The 21,755-nt window shown below is 36.0% G+C and overlaps 1 protein-coding gene across 2 annotated transcripts in view; it reads right to left on the bottom strand.

Moving 5' to 3' along the window:
* LOC145662661 (uncharacterized) overlaps nucleotides 1–21,755 on the bottom strand; it is a 120,966-nt gene that overhangs the window by 55,531 nt on the left and 43,680 nt on the right. For both annotated transcript variants that reach the window (XM_081728460.1, XM_081728459.1), the window contains exons 3-5: nucleotides 15,341–15,493; nucleotides 9,161–9,295; nucleotides 1,519–1,671 (exon numbers count right to left, since the gene is read on the bottom strand). In XM_081728460.1, the coding sequence (XP_081584586.1) occupies nucleotides 1,519–1,671; nucleotides 9,161–9,295; nucleotides 15,341–15,493 (441 nt within the window). The remainder of the gene's footprint in view (nucleotides 1–1,518; nucleotides 1,672–9,160; nucleotides 9,296–15,340; nucleotides 15,494–21,755) is intronic.

Below are 21,755 nucleotides of genomic sequence, written 5' to 3' on the forward strand. Positions count from 1 at the left end.
ATATAAAACAGATTTAAAAGAATTGGCTTGCACCACAAAGATACTAGTCAACACGCATTGCTATCGAAACAACTGTAAAATTTCCTTGAGTTTTATTTATTAGCAAGGAATTGTTTAACAACATTTTCTTTTATGATCTTTTGTGCTTTTTAAACTACAACAAAGTGATCTGCAGTTTCAAAGGCACTCCTTTGCTCTAAAATTAACACTGAATTAAGTAACAAAGGGGAGCTGAATATTTCAGGGAAATGAAATGAAATCTTTGAGTTTTACGTCCCACAGTTATGCCGGTTAGGTTAAGGAGACGGTGATGATGAGTAATGAATGAAATGGTGAAATGAAGAAAGTGGGAGGAAACGGGAGAACCCCAAGGAAACCCACGCATAAGGTAGTTTGCTGAATATTTCAAATATCGAACTTTGAGTAATGTTCGGAAATTTGGTTACTTTTTCCTATTACTTCCATTCAAATGAGTTATTATGAAATTTATATTTTAAGTACTTCGAGAAATCACGCGCGCCATTATATTTTGCAGGAGTGCACAAAGTTTGTAACTGCCCGAAAATTTTCCACCATGATAAAACATGTCAAGAGCGTTCCGTGAGTACGTGTTGGATTTAGGCAAATCACAGCCGTAAGGCCAAAGGTCGTAATGTAGAACGTATTCATGATAGGGCACATGGTCGTCCAGCTCAGATCGTATGAGTGGATAGAGAGGTCACAGTGCAGCAAATGACTCATCAATTGAATTATGAACAACACCAACGTGTGAACAACCATATCACCCAAAACAATCTTCTCATAGACAGATGAGTCGAGATATACACATAGGTGCCCGGGTAAGATTCCATGATCGACTACATCAGGAATGGAACCTTTTGCCAACAGGGTACAGTTCAGTCTTGTGATAGTTGTACCCCCATATGGAGACTGTTCACGTGAAATGAAATGGTATTCCTGGTACATGTGGCGAAATCTGTTACCGTTGAACGTTATAGGAACTTGCTGGTGTATCATTGTCACCGCACAGGAACATGAATATTCTTGGTCCCAGATGAGCCCCAATCTCAATCGCATTCATAAACAATCTTATGCTATACAGATGGATGTTTGCACCCTGGAATCCTTTTCGAAGTGCTGAATATTTACCATGCTTGTCGGAGTGATGGTTCAATGAGAAAGCGTTGGCTTCGTAGTTCCATCCCAACTCGCGACAGTGAACTTTCTTGTAGAGAAAATACATGCGTGATTTTCTTAGGATTCTCCCTTTCTTCACACTTTCTTCATTCCATTACATCGCTAAAGATCATAATCACCTACTATTTCTATTTACCACGGTGCATAATCGACGGCATTAAAAGAATCATAATTCATTGCTATGTTTATCTTTCATATTCATCCTAGAGTTGCTTAGTAACGGCTAAATTGTATTGAATAAGGTATGATATGTGATGCTTAATCTCAACTCATTTTTCATTAACGAGATCGTAAAACTATAATAACTATATTTTCACTTACTTGATTTGTGAATATAGACGGGAATACCCTCGGGGCACATTCGGTCACTGCACATTTTGGTACAGCCTTCTTGGCAAATACATATATTACATCCCTCTATCCAACTTGTTCCAGGTTCACAACAACCCACGTTTCCTTGTATAGTCCTAATACCTTAACATAAGTAAGAAAATATTAAGTTTAGAGGGCAGAGGTATTCCACTTGAACTAGTGATTTCGTAAAACAGTATTTAGGGAGTTCAGAACATAAAGAAGTTAAACGTAGTTACTAAAGAGTTGGGAAAAAGAAATTTATGCCACACGCTAAAGTATATGGACAACTTAACAGTGTTGCTTAGATTATGAAAGCCACTATCAACATTTTGATTACGAATCTTCAAAGCTCTGAAAGTATATTCATTAGAGATTTCGAAGATGACATATGGCTAAATCATCAAAACTAGACTTCATTCTTTCGTGGCTATAGTAATTGATGGCTTAGTATTTTTAGTAACTTTGTTCTCATTCGTAGATGTGTAAACATTATAGGTTAATGAAATCGAAGTAGATCGATTATTGTGAATGAACCAATATTCTTCCAAATTGAATTTCTGGAAATAGAGATACTTTCAATATAAATATAAGGTTGCGTTTTTTTCATTCAAGATAAAAATCTGAGACATTGAAGTATTTTTTTAATTTTACATAAGTATAAAAAAGAATACTTATAAATCAGAATTGAAGACTTTGGGGCAAAATCCCGTCAAGTCCAAAAAGTAAAAATGTAAAGGAGATATTTTCACAAGGGTTTCTCATCTGATTTTCTTCAAACTAGGCACCTATATACCAGACCGAAAATAAATCGACACATATGTTTGTTTCCTTCGGAAAATAGGTTTCATTATTTAAAACGGCCACTATAAAGAAACAAAACTCTACCGGTGCAAATATGACTTCAAAGTAGGAAATATGTTTTTTATCGATACTGCGAGAAGAGTTATAGGGACAATGGCCCCTTCGAAATGCAATTGCTTGAAATAGATGATGTAGATATGGTGTTCCTAAGTAAAAGTCTCAGTGGGCACAACCACAAACCACTGTCCGTTTGGAAACTACAGTATCAACTTTTTGAAAACAGTCTAAGGTAATGACAATCTGGATTTCAGTAAAAGTGACTAAAAGTGGGATATGTTGTAGATATTGTGATCCTGAGAAAAAGTCTTAATGGGCATAACCACCAATCAGTGATCGTTACGCCACTACATAGCCACTTTTTTGAAAACAGCCGAACCTAGTGATATTCTGTATTTCGATGAAAATGACTGAAACTGTGACATGTTGTAGATATTGATATCCTTAGAAAAAGTGTTAATAGGCACAACTACCAATCACTGACCGTTTGGCCACTACAGTGTCGTTTTTTTTTGGAAACAAAAGGTAACTTTATTCTGGATTTCGGTGGAATTTCTTGAAACCGTGATATGTTGTGGATATTGTGTTTCTAAAAAAAAGTCTCACTGCTCCCAGCTACAAATCACTGACCGTTTGGCTACTACAGGGCCACTTTTTGAAAACAGCCAAAGATAACGACATTCTGAATTTCGGTAAAAATGACTAAAACCGTGATATATTGTAGATATAGTGACCCTGAGGACAAGTCTTAATGGGCACAACTACCACACATTGACACTTTGGCCAGTACGAGGCATTTTTTTGGAAGCAAACGTGCCGGAGATAGTACTATTTTTGATTTCGGACAAAATGCCAGAAACCGTGATATGTTGTAGATATCATCCTGAGAAAAAGTCCCAATGGACTCAACAACAAATCACTAATCGTTTGGTAACTATAGGGCTACTTCCTACTCGGCTGTTTAGCCAAGGATAATGATGTTCTGGATTTTGGTAAAATTGAGTAAAACTAAGATATGATGAAGATATTCTCATCATGAAAAAAAGTCTTAATGTACAAAACCACCGAATTATGACCGGTAGGCCACTACATGTCCAGATTTTTTAAAACAGCGGTGTATAACGATATTTTTCATTTCTTTGTATATGAATGAAACTGCTGTGAGATGTTGTGGATGTCTTGATCCTGAGAAAAATTGTTTAGGCGTTTCGAAAGTTTTCTTTGTTCCACAAGATGAACATCTGAATTTTGTCTATGCTCAAATGATGCTGAACGCGACACACTTCTTCCTCCTTTCGGGTTGCGGGATACGACGTTTGAGGCTTTTATACAATTCTACCAAAATTCCAGAGTATACGTACCTCCTGCTGTTTTAAAAAAATGTGGCCCTGTAGTTGCCAAATGGTCAATGATTTGTCGTTGTGTCCATTGAGATTTTTTTCTCAGGATCACAATAAATACGACATATGACAGTTTCAAGCAATAACATCGAAATCCAGAATAAACTTACCATCTGCTGTTTTCATAAATGTGGCCTTGTAGTGGCCAAACGGTCAGTCATTGTTGATTGTGCTTATTGAGACTCTTACTCAAGATCACAATATCTACAACATATCACGGTTTCAAACAATTTCATCGAAATCCAGAATACTATTACCTTCTGTTCCTTTTTTAAAATGTGGCCTTGGAGCGGCCAACTGGACATTGATTGGTGGCAGAGCCTGTTAGAGTTTTTTTTTCAATATTACAATATGTATAACATATCACGGTTTCAAGAAATTTCACCGAAATCCAGAATACTCTACCTTCTGCTGTTTTCAAAAATGTGGTCCTGTAGTAGCCAAACGGTCAGTGATTTGTGGTTGTGCTTATTGAGTCTTTTTTCTCAGGATCAAAATATCTGCAGCATATCAAAGTGTCAGTCATTTTCATCGAAATTCAGAATATCACTATTTTCGTCTGCTTTCAAAAAGGTGGCCCCGTAGTGGCCAAACGATCAGTTATTGGTGGTTATGCCCATTAATACATTTTCTCAGGATCACAATATCTAATAGATATCACGATTTCAGTTATTTTTACTGAAATCCAGAATGTTATTATCTTCTTCTGTTTTCAAAAAGTGACCATTTTCTGGCGAAATGATCAGTGATTTGTGGTTGTGCCCATAGCGACCTTTTATTAGGATCACCATATTTACAACATATCAAGGTTTCAAGCAATTTCAACGAAATTCAATTTCCGTAAGGATTGTGCTCAGTCCTTTGTCACTTTCAAGGGGGCGTTTCAAATGCAACCCTTTTCTCGCAAAATCAGCAAAACCTATATTTCCAACTTGGAAGTCATCTTTGAATCGGCATAATTTCGTTTATTTAAAGTGGCCGCTTTAATAGAGGGGTCCCATTTTTGAAAGGGGTCCTTTATCCCCTTAAGCTTTTTTCCGAAAGAAACCAAAAATATATATGTCGATTTGTTTTCGGTCTAGTATGTAGGCGCCAAGTTTGAAGAAAATCGGATGAAGAGAAACCTTTGTGATGCTATCTCCTTTATGCTTTCACTTTTTGGACTTGATGCGTTTTTGCCCCGAAGTCTTCAATTAAGGAGTTTGTTTCTAAACATGCTAAATCCGTTTGGTAGAATTCTTTAGAAAGGGCAAATAACTATATCATTTTACGCTGAAACACTACGGCAAGTGACATTTCGAAAGAATTTTCTACTGAAAATAATGTTTGTCAAAAAAACAAAACAAATAAAACTACAAAATTTAATGTAAAATATTGCATGTTATACTCTTCCATATTCAATTCAAAATCGGAAATGTTTGGATTTAGCATCTTTTGAAAATACACTCGTCAATTGTTATCGCAGTACTCATAACCATCATAGATATTCTGGCACTATTGGCAGTTCAAGGCAGCTGAGAAGCTTCCAGTCTCCACGGATTTCACTGTTTTGTTACAGTCCATCAACTATAGCCTCCGTCTCCTCTTTCTTTCTTTTCTGGCCCCGAACCTTCTAGCATGTCCTCATCAAGAGTTCCTTATCAGCCAATGTCCCGTCAGTCTCTCTTCCTCCGTTCAATTACGAGTACGTGTAAAATAGGGCATTTCTGTCGCATCATTTTAATATTTTGTTATTAGTTGTCAGTCCTCTCTTTTCCATACTCACATTTCGAAACCTTCTAGTCTTTTCCATAGCTTTTGTGTAATGTCTATGTTTCTCAAGCATACAGTGAAATACTTTACACGAAGCACTTTATGTGTCAATTTCTTAATCCTTTATTCAAGGACCCACAGATAATGCAGACGTCGTTTCAACCTAAAGGCTTCTTTCGCCATTCATGTTGTTGCTTCTATTTCCCGATCACACTTCATTCCTTTAGTAATAATTTTACCTATATGTCAAAAACTATTCACCTCTTTTATTTTCTGCCATGCTACTTATATAAATCACTTAGCTCCAATCACCATGGTTTTTGCCTTTGTATTATTTACAGTATTTTCACCCCATTTTCTTCACAGTCCTTCATCAATTTTTCGAATAATTTATTGATGTGATATTCAGATTCCCCATAAAGGTCATATCATCTGCAAACCGCATAACCTAATCATTCTACCTCCTACCGCAATACCATCTTCATTATGTAGGTTATATTTCACTGTTGCTTCTAGATATATATTTAAATAATGTTGGCGGAAGGAAACATCTCTGTTAAACTCCCCTTCCAATTGCATTCAACTCTGCTATTTCCTTCCTTATTTCAACACTTACTTTTTGATTAATATACAAGTTTCTTATGAGTCTTCGATCTTTCCATTCCAATCCAACTTCCTTTAGAGCTTCCATTAACACTTTCCAGCTCATGTGTTGAAAAACGTTCTAGACCAATAAATGAAAAATGCATCTTTTTTCCTTCTTCTATAAACTTCTCACAAATTTTCATTTGTAATATTCTTCCCTTTCTTTGTCTGTACCTTTCGTAACTCGTTCTTTAATTTCTTGTACATCTTTCCTCCTTTTTGTATTCCATTTTCTACTCCTCATTTCCGTCATTTTCTGTACCATCTATCCCATAAATCATGGTTTCTTAGACATTGTGTGTTCGTGGTATCCTACTTCTTCATCTGCCTACTGTATGCAGAGTTAAATATGTTATCACTTTCTAGTAATACTTGACTTATCCTTCACTTGATTCAATATTTTTCTTCAAAGACTTCAATGAAAATATTTCTTACTTCCTCGTTTTTCTACTTTTTAGTATTTATCTTCTAGTTGCGTACCTTTCTTTGGGTTCATTTCTCAGCTGAATATCCACTTCGGCCAACACAGTCTTATCACAAGAGAAAACAAAGGACCTAGGAAGGGTATTCGTGTTCTTCAAACAATTCCGATACCTATCCAGAACCATAACAGTTTGATTCATATTTTCGATCGTGTATTTTCATGTTCATATTTTTCTGGTTTAGTTGACCGAAGCATTTTTAATAGTTAGTGAGCTCTATTCACAGAAATCAATCAATCTTTCTTTTCCTCAATTGTATCATTGAGTTCGAAAACCAGCGCAATCTCCATCGAAACTAACTTTACAGGAGAGACGAAAAACTAAATTAGTCAACTCGCATCTGGCAAATGGGACTGTTCTCATTTCTTGACCTTAGAGTATGGTTGTTTACATAATATCCCATCACTTTGATGTGATAATAACAATTTTGTTCCATTAAGAAACAGGAAAATATATAATTCATTCTTCACTTACAGCTTCAAATAAATATATTATATATGTCACACTTCACATGGATATAGTTATGTCTGTCACTGTAACAGCATTAACAGTTAACGAAAAACTACACTAAGTCGATAAGTTCAGACAGCCTTTTGGATCATGGTTAGAACAGGTAACAAATTAAGATTGTAGATTTAAAAATTCCCTTCTGGATCATGGCAATCTGTGGTGGACCACAAACAAATTTCTTCATAGAAAGGCAAGAACTCACTTGGGATGAATATGAGGACTTTGTTAGTGTCTAGCATTGTCTTCTGGTTATTTATACTTTTCCAGAATACGCTTCCTTTACTGGTAATGAAGATATTTTCAGGGATCTTGTTTTTAAACAGAGCAAACCTGAATGTACATAAACCACCAATGAAAGTGAGATATTTCAACTTCACCATGAGTCGAGCTTTTATAACTAAAACTGCTGTAATTAAGCACCTGAAATAATTGTTTCTCATTTCTTATTTTTTCATTTGTGTTTGTTGATGATACAGTTTGTTATAATACTCCGGCCACCAGCTGTTCAAAACAAGTATCATATTTGTTCTCACCTTCTTTACAGTAAACTTCTGTGATGTGGTAGATGATTCTATCAGTGTGGCATATTGTTGAGGAAATATTTAGTCTTCCCTTCGGATTATTCTCTTCACAAACCCAAAATTACCCTCACAGGGATGAATGAATGCCCATATAGTGGTAGAAATTGATCTATAACATCAAAACACAGACACATTTAAAATCTCACGACTGTGGATTTCGATTCTCTAAAATGTGGTGCCATCTGGTGGCAAATTTCCAAGTTTAGTTCGAGAACAAGGCATCTCGAGGATATGACATGTTTTCAAAGTAAATGGAATTTTCAATGTACAATATTTTCTGTAACCAGTGGAGGGGTATGCCTAGTTTTCAGCCTAAATGTGTGTCGTTGTGTTAGAAAGTGCAATAACCTCAATTTAGTAAAAATGTGAAGATGACTGGCTTTCGAACTTATCGATTCAATTTATGTCACCTAGACCATACACCGTATTTTCCTACGATATTATTTTTCTGTTCCTTTCTCACAACTGCATTGAAATTTTTGATTAGAATTACAAGTGCACCTGTCTTCTTTCTGCCTATAATCTCTTCAATTTTCCCATAATTTTCTCTAGTTTTTCAATTATATGCGAAATGATTGGTATATCTGTATCACCAATAAAAGCTTGTTCTTCATTTGAATTTTAACATCATAACTCTGTCACCAGCAAGTTTATTTTCACAATTTTCTCATTAAGGTGCTTGGTAGGAATCATCTCCATTCTCTCATGACCATTCTTTTCATTATCTGAATAAAACATTTTATGTCTCCTATTTTCCACTTTCCATTCCTTCTCATCGAAGTCTATATTTATTTCTGTCCAGTAGTCCGTTCCAAAAGTACTCCTTCCGGATATGCGAATGGGTGGATATTTTAACTTCGGAACTACATTATGACCCGCGAAAGGTCATTGTACATACATACTTACTCTTTCTGCTGTCAGCAAACTAGAGAAAATGGAGTGGTGGTGTCCTGGTGCCTTGGTCCGTACTATTAAAATTACTTGAGTCTTAGCTATTAAAATTACTGTGGCCATACTTTGGGCAAATTCGATGTTGGCATACTACTCACTATGATTCTCGCTAACTTGTCTACTGCAGGGCTGCTGCCTTTTCACAAAACATTGCTTGTCTGGTTATTACATTTAGACTAGTTCTATAAAGGTGACGTATCAGATAGTAAACTACAACCGACATAGCTCTAAATTTCAGCGTAGTACTCAATCCTCCCAATTTGGCACTTAAGTTACTGCCTTCGTCTTTACAAAGACAAAAGACGACGTTTATCGGGAAAGTCAGATCGCAAAGAAATGTATAAAATGGCAAGAAAGGAAGTTTTATGAAACTATAGTATTTAAAATCTAGTAAAATCAATTTAATTTCGCTAGTTTTCGAGTTACTTACGTGATCTGTAATTTTCCAAAGTTGTAGTGTTTCCTCCGGTGCACTTGATCACGCAACCAACTTCACAAACACATGAACCCCACGTTTCTCCAGGCCTACAGCATACCCCAATCCCGGTTTTTAGCATCATTAATACTGAAAAAAGCAGAAGAAAGAAAAAATAAGTTAGGTAACTATAAATGTTGTTTTAAACTTGTACAACTTAAAATCTTGTTTCCTTATTTATATAGAACGCAATTGCATATGTCAACCAACAATATCAGCGTGAATTAAAACTGGCATTTGATGTGGATAGTGTTACTTCAGAATTAGTGTCTGCATTGTGACTTTAAGCAGATTATGAAGTTAATTTGTACAGAGATTATGAAGTTAATTAATCTTCACAGACAGATTATGACATATTACTTGAAGTTAATTTGCATTATTTGCCAAGAGTGGTGTTCTTGTGATAAAAATCCATCTTAACAACTGGAGTTTCTTGTATGCAACTTCTTATATTTGCATTTCATTGATGTACCAAATTTTGCGAGATCCTATATATACTAGTACTTCCGGTGTAATGTGTCAATATAACGAATTGTATATATATTTATATAGAAATATAAAATTAAGAAGTTAACAATGATTTTTATATTTTCCGTCATAATACATTTTCGATAGTAAATATAAAATTAGTCTGATATTTCTTCTTCAAGTTTGAATATTTCTTTTATTTTATGTATGAATATGTTGGGTATTTCGTAATTAAATATTCTAAAAATATTTATTTCGATAAAGTTTGGAGAATTTCCAGTATGAAAATCATACAACATTATATTTCGTAGCTTTCAAATTAATATGTTCAAAAACAATTATTTTCTATATATGGTAATTGAAAGTTTGTGTAAATTTTCCTTTCCGTTAATTCAGAATTATCATTCGACTTAATACTCATTGAATGTCGTATTTTTCTGACGTTCTTGTGTTAACTGGTTGGAGCAGACATTCTGTTGTTCAGCAGGTTATTTACAGTTGGTAATGATTGAGGTGATTTTTAAATTCAATTTCCTATCTCGTACTAAGGGGCTGGAAGTTACCTTAGTGACATAGGAGACAGGAGGATATTGTTTTTTTTTTTTTTTTGTCGTGAATAAGAGGACGATTCTTTCCTTGAATTGCTTTTTCATTGTTTCCATTGTCCAATTAAATACTTTCTGAAAATTGTTGTCAGCACTACTAATCTTATTGGCTTCGGAATTAGGAGCATATATATTCTTCTTCCATATTTCGTAATTCTGTTGTATGGTTATTCACTGGTTACATAGTACAGTATGAGCCAAAATACTTCGAAAGTATAAGCCAAAGGTTCAGTCTACTTAAACTGAATGAAGATGTATATTAGGGTGGTCCTTAAAAAATAATTTGTGAAATGTTAAACTCTTACCTCATCATTTTATTTTCTGTGATGAAAACTTTCTACATGCAAAATTTAAGAATGGTTGGAAAATTTTAAACCGTGCCGCACAAACCTTGAAATTTATCATTACTGTCCAATATTACTCATTGGTAAAATAAGACGAAACGCGCTGTCTACAATAAAATGGAAAATATTCTTACTGTGGTATTTATTTGAAGCTAAAAGAAAATGCAATATTGTGTAATGTGTAATTACTGCATTGTTCAATGTTTATTATTGACCCACCTTATCCCGTCGAGGTTTCTTCGCGTCCGGAAACTTGCGCCGGTGTTCTTCCACAGCTTGCAGCATGTATTGTTTTTGCTCTTCATCCTTTGTAAGTATGCAGTTGAACTCCTGCATCAACGCAACTCCCCGTTCCGCGAAGTCGTTCAAAATTTTTAGATTTTGTACGAACTTCCTACCAGCATTATAGTTAGGTCTGGTTTCCCATTCTTCCGGGTCGAATGCAAGAAAATCGGAATCTCCAAAATTTCGAAAAAGCGACGAGATGCTTTTGTAACTAAGTTAGCGACCGTCTTTTCGCCTAAGTTTTGTAATTCTGGTTCAACGTTGATCCTCTTCATCACATCCCCTGACCTCTTATTCTCAGATAATGCTTCAACCATCTGTCTGTTCAACAAGACAGTTATACTCGGATCAAAGAACGCGAGAGAGACCACTAATTCACTTCAGTACCACATGTGACGGGAGTAGGCTGTGACCGCTGCTATAGAAATAAGCTTATCCTCATATGAAATAAGTTGCTTCAAAAGCGAGATATCATTGGAAGGAGCAGCTGCAGCAAGAGGGGCCTGGAACCATGCGCGAATGTACACTCTGGCAGAAAGCAAAGCGAATCTCTGCATAGCCGTGAGCTCTCTCTTATTCATAGAGAACTGAGAGCGGAAAAGACAAATTTTGATAGCGTATATGACTCTCGGCATCCACCTTGCCTGGTGGAGTGCTCCCGGCTTATAGAACCATATCCCTCTATGAGGAGTACCTCCCAGGTATATTATTGCCAGTTCAAGCATCTCCCGGTAGTCGTCACTAGGTTGGGTGTTGATGAGCTGATTCTGGCAAAAATCAATTATGAGTTCCTTCTTATTAACTTGTTTCTCGATCGGTAGATAAGCTTCATAATTTATATTCTTCCATACCTGCTGGAAACATTGGAAGATTGCGATGTTGGGGCCTGATGAGTAGTTATGACATTCGATGAAGACCGCACCTGCGATTATCTCCATGATGTGGTGTCTGCATGCTAGATGGAGTAACTCCCTTCTTAAGTTATTTTCTATTAGAGTGCAAGCTCCGCTCTTTTTTTCAGTATTGCTGACGGTTGTATCGAAGCACAATCCTCGCACTTTGTCAATTAAACACCACTCTTTCAAGCATCCCATCACTGCATTTGGAATAGCTAAGCCAAAATCTGTAACGGAAGGAATACTAAGAGCACCGAGTAACTTGTTTACTTCTCCCCCAGACACAAGCACTGCAATGTGGTCAATTTATCGTTGCCTCTTACAGCTGGTAAGATCTTTCCATCAAAGTGTACAATGAGGTGGATATCTGGGGAGAAAGATTCTTTCATAACGTCAGCTGTTGTCTTGCGAGTTTGCATCCTCTTCCTTCGTGTTGTGCTTCGATTAAGTGCCAGTTCGTCGACGTCTTGGCCAGGGCTGGAAGCAGCAACAGACAGAATATGGACAGCATCGCGATCACTCACTTTCGTACGGTCCAAGGCAGCTGACAAAGCCGGTGTGACAATGGATTTCGTTCCTCGTTTCTTTCTTTTCGGTTCAAAAAGCGCTGTTCCTTTCTCCTCATCGTCGTGGTCAGTACTGCTACTGGAGGAATCTAGTTCAGCTAAGGCGTTCAGGCCCTTACTACTATCTTCCTCTTTCTGTTTCCTTTCTCTGAATTGTTGATACTTTTCTTCTCTTTCTTTCTTTCGGTCTTCCTGGTCAGCCAACTTCTTGTCAATTGCCGCCATGTACAATCTCCTTCCTTCCTCTCTCTGGGCCAACAGAAACTCTCTATCCTCTTGAATTCTAATCATTTGTAAGGCATTTGCACGTGCAATATCAAAGAGATTTTCCAAATTCACTTTAAAATCTGTTTCCATTTTTATCTGTGATGTCGATCGTCGGGATTTGCTTTTCTGAAGAGTTCTACACTTCTCATAGTCCTTCTGAACCTTCGGGATTATGTTATATGATGCCATGGTGAGTATTCGAGCCATCTCCCAGAATTTCAGCACCTCGTTGACCACATAGGTGTAGGTGTCTCTCAGTATATGGCCGTCTTTTCGAATTAGAAAAAACAAACGTCGAAAAACATCGCCTTTGGAAGAAAGTTTCCTACCACCAAACGAGCTAATTGGTTTTCCGATTAGCCAAACCTCCGTATTTGTCCGCGTACTCCGCGTGCTTGTGCTTGGTCCTGCTGTTGGCTCCTTGGTGGCCATTTCAATATTGTATAAAAGATCACTAACTCAGCGGCCCAATTATATGTAATGTAAACGTTTATTTTACACAATTAAACCTTGTACCACTAACACAAAATTATAAGAAAACCCTTCTATTACTAAAAGAAGAACAACCACTTTGCTGCCATGAGTCATTTCGGAATAACTAATATACAGTGAGTATCACCGGTGATACTCATAAGCAACATTAGGGTATACAGCCTTTTTATGTTCGGCATACAATCACAGTTTCAGTCGTATCAAGATTGGTACCTGAACAATCTATACTACATGCAATGTGGCTGACATCTATCGTCAATTTTTTCGAAATTTCGGGATTCGCTTACCTATTATTTGCTTTGTTTTATTCCCTGCTTCTGGGCTAATGCTAACATTTTAACGTGAATAAATGGAGGGAACAAGTGTTTTAAGCGGTGTTTTTCTGTTAATTAGGTTATAAATAACAGGATTCTACAAAAGTGTCCAGTGCTCAGAAGGACTTTTCAATTTCAGGGTCAATGCGGCACGGTTTAAAATTGTGTAAAGAAGTTAAAATTTTGTTTACTTACGTTTTTCATAAGAGAGAACATATTTAGGGGGTAAGACTCGGAATAATTTAACAACAAAAAGTTTCTTGTATATAAGGACCACCCTAATGTATATTTTGCTTTTGTGAATTGATTATAGTTAAGTGGGGATGAAGAAAAATTGAACTAATACCATATCAATCCCTTGGTGGAGCAAGAGTTGAAATATTTTATGATACACTGCAATTTATAACGCTTGACAGTAGATTTAGGCAGCCGTGTTTGAAAATTCGCCATGTCTGTCCTTCATATGCACGAAGAGTTGTTCATCCAGTTGTAAATTTTGTTCTGTTTGGAAGCACACTAACCGGGAGATTCAAAATTTCTACGTCGCCATTATGATGCCAGATTACTTAAGTAAGAAGCTAAATCCAATCGACCTTCTATTAAATGAATGGATCAATCATATTAAATATCTCACTACTGCAGAAAACATATGTTTGTCGAAATCTTTAGCATGGCACTAATCACGTGTGAGAACGACTTTGCGTAAGGCCTAAAATGTCTAGGTAGCATGAAGTTCAGGGCAAAGTGCTGCCATTTTAAGTATTTACAAATCGACATCCTGGAAATAGTTTGGTTCAAATTCTTGGATGGATCATCAATATCCAGTACATGACTGTAAGCTACACATTTCGAGTCATTTATTTCAGCAAGAAAGATCTCCCCAGGGGCATTGGGTATATATTTCGTTTTAAGTGACTATTGTTTTCAGTGTGTTTTATCATCTGCGACGTTTGTATTATTTTCTCATTCAGAAAGGCGATATCATTATAACGTCACTCTAAGTTTTACAATCCCACTTTGGTAGACACATAAGCTCAAATATAATATGTAGCTAAAATCAATGGCGTCCTGAGGAAAGGGTGGAAATTTTTAAATTTATATCCATAATATATTCTAGAGCTACAGATTCGTAGATAGCGCCATCTAGTAAAACACTTATACTACGTAAATGTTCCGACTACTTTCATTTGTAGGGAAGAGTTTCATTTTACCAGTACCTTCGTCTGGACTTTTTAACTTTCGCAGTATTTATACTTTGAATATATACGAAATTTGCGATCTCGTTTACCCATTAACGTTATTCTGTTTTAAACGTCATTCACTTTGGTTTGAGTTTCGTTTCAAATTCCTAAATTCTAAACAGTCGCTTGTAAATTACTTTACATACTTATTTTTTTAACGCAGTGTCACTTATCACTGCAATTAATTTTCTTAACTTGGAAACATAGTGCATGGCGTTTTTACACTTCGTTCTTAATTTATGTTATTATCACTGTTGATTGTTCATGATTCTAGTATAAATAAAACCAAAGCAGATATAATTTATGGTTTTATAAACATAGTAATAATAATAATATGCTTGGTTCTTAATAACTAAATACCATGTGAGATTAATTACTATGTAAAAATGAAGCTAGAGACTTAATTTAACTTCTCAAAGTCATTCCTTCTGCTCGAAATAAGAAAACTGCAAGTGAACAATATTGAAAACACTGATCAAACGTAGAAATGGAAGTTATAAGAAAACCCGAAAAAATCACAATATTCTGCAATTAGATTTAGGTTAAGCGTGGACAGCACAGTAGCGTGCAAATTATATGACATGAATTGAAATGTTTACGAAGCTTAATTACATTAGTTTTATTACATTAGAAAGAAGCTGTATAAATAAAACTTACACGCATTTATCAGGCTTGATGATGAGCTGTCGAAGCAGTTTTTCACTGTGCATCTTTTCACTGAAGGTTTATCACAATAACAAGTGTTGCAAAATTCATACCAAAATGTGCCAGGAATACACGTTCTGTTTGTTTCCTCATACTTCGTTAAAACTGAAACAAGAAGAATAATGAACATTTATAAAATTTTTGATTCTATGATGTACTTCAATTATAATTCAAACAAACTCCTTCCATTCGACACGATTGGCGTTTGTCTTTCTCCCTAACTGTTCCGTTCTTCGGATGTTTCAAAATAACTCTCGTAAAATTTATCCGATTTTTATGAAACTTGGATACTAGATACCTTTCTCAAACAATGAGAAATATCTCAATAGCCTTTGGATTCAATATGTCAACGGAAGCGGGATAAATACGTGTAGAAGTTGCATGTGTGCACAAATACGTAGTCATAACATTTTCCAACATAAAATGGTAACATTTATTTGCTTTTCATACAATGTACTATGTTCTTTTCTAGGGTTTCCTGATCACTCTCAGTAGGTGCAGTATATTGAAAGATAAGATAGGGAAAAGACATTTGAAATTACCTTAGTAAAATAATATATATATATAATTTTGGTAGATAACGTTTGTCACGCTTACTCGATTTATCACAATCGACTTGAGAGTGCTCAATCATGATTACCGTTTGCGGATATGATCAAGGAAGAATAATAGATAAATTTGACCACTAATAAGACATTAATTGACCCTCCCGTTATAACAAAATTAAACCTCATGATAACTCTCCTACAATATACACTCTCCTACAACTCTCCTACAATTTGATTTGATGCAATACGGAATATATATGTTTGGGTTTTCTGATCTCACAGAATTATGGTTCATTTCACTTTGCAGAGAACGGATGTTTCATAAAATCAGCTTACATTTTAACATATGCCATAATTGGATACATGAATTGAAGCTTAGACGTTATAGCAAAAGAAAGGAGTATACATGATTGGTTTATAAGAAAAATATAGAGGAAGGAATTTTAACTGAAAAACAACGTTAAACAAACTTGAAATTATGAAGTGTTATTTTATCAAAAAATAATTTAGAAATTTCACATGATTCAATAGTTCCCTCAATTTTATTCAGAAAGTCAAATAGGCTGCAATGACTTAGTGTTAAAACTCTTACCTGTGGTGCCTATGGTCTCTGCTTCATACCAGCTCGAGCTTAGTAGATTTTGTAGTAGACAAACTCCGTGTACGTATTTTCTCTCTTGGTTCTTGCGATATCTGCCAATTTATTTACTCACCATTTTATTGTAATCAGTGTTTCACTTAATATTGACGCATAAAGTGAGTTGTAATAGTAGAAATTTCAGTTTCATTGTCAAATAGCACAAATAGAATAAATACAACGTTACTATCATAATTTAATATAAGACTAGATTGCATTCGTTTAAGTTTAACGCCCTTGTTCAGTACCGAGGTTATATGAAAGGACAGCTAATATTTATAGTGAGATTCGAAACACAGTGTATATTTATATACGAAGCAATTGTTTTCACCCGGTATCTAAGAGACAAGCAAGTGCATGGAAAGGCACTTAGGCACTTAAGTAGACATACCTTAAGTAGACATATAGATTTTAAAAATTATGTGAACTTAACATATATATTTTTCGTTCAGCGAATTCGTGGATTACTGTTGGTAATAAACTATATATACTATATATATATACACAAGGTGTTAATAAACTATACCGACAAACTGTAAGAGGTGATTCCTTACATCAAAATAAGATAAGTTCATATGGACCTGTGGGGAAAAGTGCACAGGTTCAGAGCAAGGGCTGTCCAAAGTCACGAAAGAGCCAAATTTGAATAGGCCCTATTTCGAATTCCAGAAACTGTGGATGGTGGTCCTTATCACGCATATGCAATTCAAAAATGAATATTGCTTTAACGTTTAATAGGTTTACAGAGTATTCGACACAGGGTAAATTCCAATACATGCCATCAACCGAATTTTGAGATATGCTCGGAGATATGTCGGAAGTGTTAAGGATCGTCAGCAACACGGTTTCTAGTACTCGGAAAACGTATGCTACGATGTTGTCTTTCACACTTATAAATGAAGAAAATGTGAAATATACTGGGACGAAATACATCGCATCATATATTATTCCGAACACACACAAGAAAAGTGGCTGCCGGTTCCTAACACTTAAGACTTCCCTCCGAAACATTGCATGCTGATTGTTATCAAGGCTTACCTTCTGTCTACTTTGGAACCTCCTTGAAATCAGAGTATAACTGAATACTCTATTGAGAGCATATATGAGAGTTACTCCCTATGGGGAATACTTTGCACACCTATTGAAAATCGACGAAATATGCAGTTTTGAATTGTTTACGCGTGGCTTCCTTCACGCATACAAGAACCACCATCCATAGTTTCTGGAATTCGAAATAGGGCCTGTTTAAATTTGCTTTCTCACGATTTTGGAAAGCCCTAGCTCTGAAACTATGCATTTTTCGCCATAGGTCCATATGAACTTTTTCTCTTATTTCGGTATAGTTCATTAACACCCCGCATATATATATATATATATATATATATATATACAGAGATAGAGAGAGAGAGAGAGTATTTCAAAACAACACGGATATTTGGGAGTACTTCCTTTCGGAGTTATAGGTTGCCGAAAACAGAGAAAAATGAAATTTAAACGTCCATAGCTTCAAAAGTATGGAACCTATCGTAGTCGTGTCAAAACTTCACTTAAAATCTAATATGTGCGCTATTCAAAAACACATGTTTCAGAATCATTAGGTATGGGGCTGCGGTGGCTCAGTGGTAGAGCGTTCACCTCTGGTGCTAGGGATCTCGGGTTCAAACCCTGCTCCCATCAAGTGAACTTTGTGGTGGACAAACACCGTGTGCGTGGGTTTTCTCGGGGTTCTCCCGTTTCCTCCACTTTCTTCATTCCACAATTTCATTCATCTCTCATCATCACCGTCTCCTTTAGCCTTACCGGCATAAGCGTGGGACGTAAACTTAAAGATTTCATTTCATTTTTTCTACTTCTATAAAAATTGTTGCCGAAGTACCTCAGGATTGTGAAACTTCGATAAGTGGATAGGTTACATACTAGTTCCTAAGTGAAGTCCTGACCTGCCCACAGGAGATCCCTTAGTTATGGAGATATGGACCTTTAAATTACAGTTTTTCATGTTTTTGGAAGCCTTTAACTCCAAAAGAAAACTTTTGATTACCTAAGTTCGTCTAAACTTTTTGTTTTATATTGGTGTCAGGAATCACTTGTCGGTATGGTTTTGAAACATTATATATATATATATATATATATATATATATATATATATATATATATATATATATATATTTGGGTGTATCGAAAAAAACTTTTTTTCGAAATCCGGTTACGGCTAGTGCGGATTTTTGGCCAAATGGCATCAATAAAACGTATAAAAAATCTCAACTTGATCAGACAACTCCTTCTGCTGCCGAGTAGAGCCCAAATATTAGAAAAATCAACAAAAGATTCACTTTTCAACTGATTTTCCAAAAATTATTTTTTTAATATTTCCTATATTTTCCGGTCTTTCAAAGTATTGAAATAGCATTGGAAAGGAGAAATAAATATATAAAACAAATTTATTACGGTTATTTCTGTACACCATAAGCATAAAAACCTAGTTAATTTTTTGTAAAAATGCACTGACTTTCTGGCGTATCGTACAATTAAATTTTAATATAAAATTATTGAAGTCTCTTGAATAACGAAGAAAACACTTTAGTGCTAAATTCTAAGAGCAGTAATAGTATAAATAATTTGCTTTCAATGCCGTATGCATATGCTTATCACACTAGATCACCTGCCGCCCACCCCTCCCCGAACGCCTGTTCTCTTGTACTTGCCCAGCTGAAAGGATCTGTCTTATCAGCCGCCAGTAGTCAACCAGCTGTGTCGAACGTGATTGTCGCTGCTTGAGTTATTTATTAGTGCTGTAGGAAATTTTAACTAAATAATTTGTTTTCGTGTGAAGTGCAGTATGTAGAAATGAGAACAGTGTTTCAGTTGTGTTAAGTACTTTTTATTAGGAAGAGAGTGACAGATACGCTGACGTTATGGTATCGACAAGTTTATTACGGTCTGAGGTTAGGAATAGCATTATTGGGACATCCAAGGAATTGGGTAGAACACAGCTACCAACCGTTGAAATGTATTGAGACAATACCTACGTGAGCGAGAAGAAAAAGGAGAATTTCGGGATCCCGGAAAGAGCCTTCAACAAAGGATTTATCTTCTATCGTCGCCAGGAAGACTGTAGAAAATTGAGATTACGCCTCAATCAGCGGCGTAGCAATTTTCAGTGTCAGAATGATTGTTGCAATGATATTGAAGTACCATAATATTGTCCGTGACTTGCAAAACTCAGCAAAGTCCGGTTTCCAAACTTCTGCGAAACGAATTGCTGATTTTCAACAGTCTGCTAAAAATATTTCATTTGATATAGCCTTTTGTAAATGTTCCGATCCTCTTGCCTGCAACTGAGAAAAAGGAAGAAAAGTGCCAGTGCTAGAGGCGCCTTTTCTTCTAGATCAGAGAACCAGAAGATTGAGGCGTAATCTCAATTTTCTACAATCTTCCTGGCGACGATAGAAGATAAATCCTTTGTTGTAGGATCTTTCCGGGATCCCGAAATTCTCATTTTTTCTTCTCGCTTCCATAGGTATTGTCTCAATACATTTCAACGGTTGGTAGCTGTGTTCTACCCAATTCCTTGGGTGCCCCAATAATGCTATTCCTAACGTCAGACCGTAACAAACTTGTCGATGCCATAACGTCAGCGTATCTGTCACTCTCTTCCTAATAAAAAGTACTTAACACAACTGAAACACTGTTCTCATTTCTACATACTGCACTTCACACGAAAACAAATTATTTAGTTAAAATTTCCTACAGCACTAATAAATAACTCAAGCAGCGACAATCACTTGCGACACAGCTGGTTGATTACTGGCGACTGATAAGACAGATCCTTTCAGCTGGGCAAGTACAAGAGAACAGGCGTTCGGGGAGAGGTGGGCGGCAGGTGATCTAGTGTGATAAGCATATGCATACGGCATTGGGAGCAAATTATTTATACTATTACTGCTCTTAGAATTTAGCACTAAAGTGTTTTCTTCGTTATTCAAGAGACTTCAATAATTTTATATTAAAATTTAATTGTACGATACGCCAGAAAATCAGTGCATTTTTACAAATAATTAACTAGGTTTTTATGCTTATGGTGTACAGAAATAACCGTAATAAATTTGTTTTCCTCCTATTATTTCCTCCATTTATTTCTCCTTTTCAATGTTATTTCAATAATTTAAAAGACCGAAAAATATAGGAAATATTTAAAATTATTTTTTGGAAAATCAGTTGAAAAGTGAATCTTTTGTTGATTTTTCTAATATTTGGGCTCTACTCGGCAGCAGAAGGAGTTGTCTGATCAAGTTGAGATTTTTTATACGTTTTATTGATGCCATTTGGCCAAAAATCCACACTAGCCGTAACCGGATTTCGAAAAAAGTTTTTTTTTCGATACACCCAAATATATATATATATATCCCCACGGCATTGTCAAGGCTCTATATTTCTATTTTACATTTAAAGTTGCAACCGGGTGTTTCTGAGTGTCGTATTCGGTAGCCCGATCATCATCCCTGTTCTTCGCGCGCACAGTCATTCGAAGAACTGAAAACGTACTCTATACACAAACAGTTTATGGTTGTGAACTCGGAAAGCCTGGTACTTCTGCTTATCAAGATCAAAAAGTGGGAGAAAAAATGATGTGTAGAATGTAAAGAGGGTGCAACAGTGACTGATGCTTGTAAGGGAACATATTCATTTGTAGTTCGTGCACATTCCGCCTGTAATGCTACTGTGGTACAACGTATATTGTCACTGTATAACTCTTGTACACCGATAGTAGGTCTATTGGCGTTAGGGACGACAGAAACTATGTTGTCAGCTCTGACTGCGATAAGGCACTGCCGTGCTGCTTTTGCTTTTCTTTTTTCCCCTTTTTCATTTGTGAGACGCCAAACATGTTTTTTTTTTTTTGCTTGTTGCACGCGCTGAACGGGTTCCTGCGAGCGAAGTATTTAAGAAGTTGAATACATATTCTTGTTTGCGATAGTTTTAAATTGGTTAACTGTTGGAAAATATACGAAAATAAAGCTGTACTTGTTAATGTATATTAGTCGACGACGTAGCTACTGACAGTGTTGATTACAGATTTTCTCGAGGAAGAATTTAATTACGGTAGAGGTGAAAAGAAAACGTCCATTTAGACAGCCCGCCCCCCTTATCAGACTCAATCGGAAATGGTCTCAATCGTTTG

Source organism: Thermobia domestica, chromosome 10 (genome assembly GCF_964235325.1).
Source record: "Thermobia domestica chromosome 10, izTheDome1.hap1.1, whole genome shotgun sequence".
Lineage (NCBI taxonomy): Eukaryota > Metazoa > Arthropoda > Insecta > Zygentoma > Lepismatidae > Thermobia > Thermobia domestica.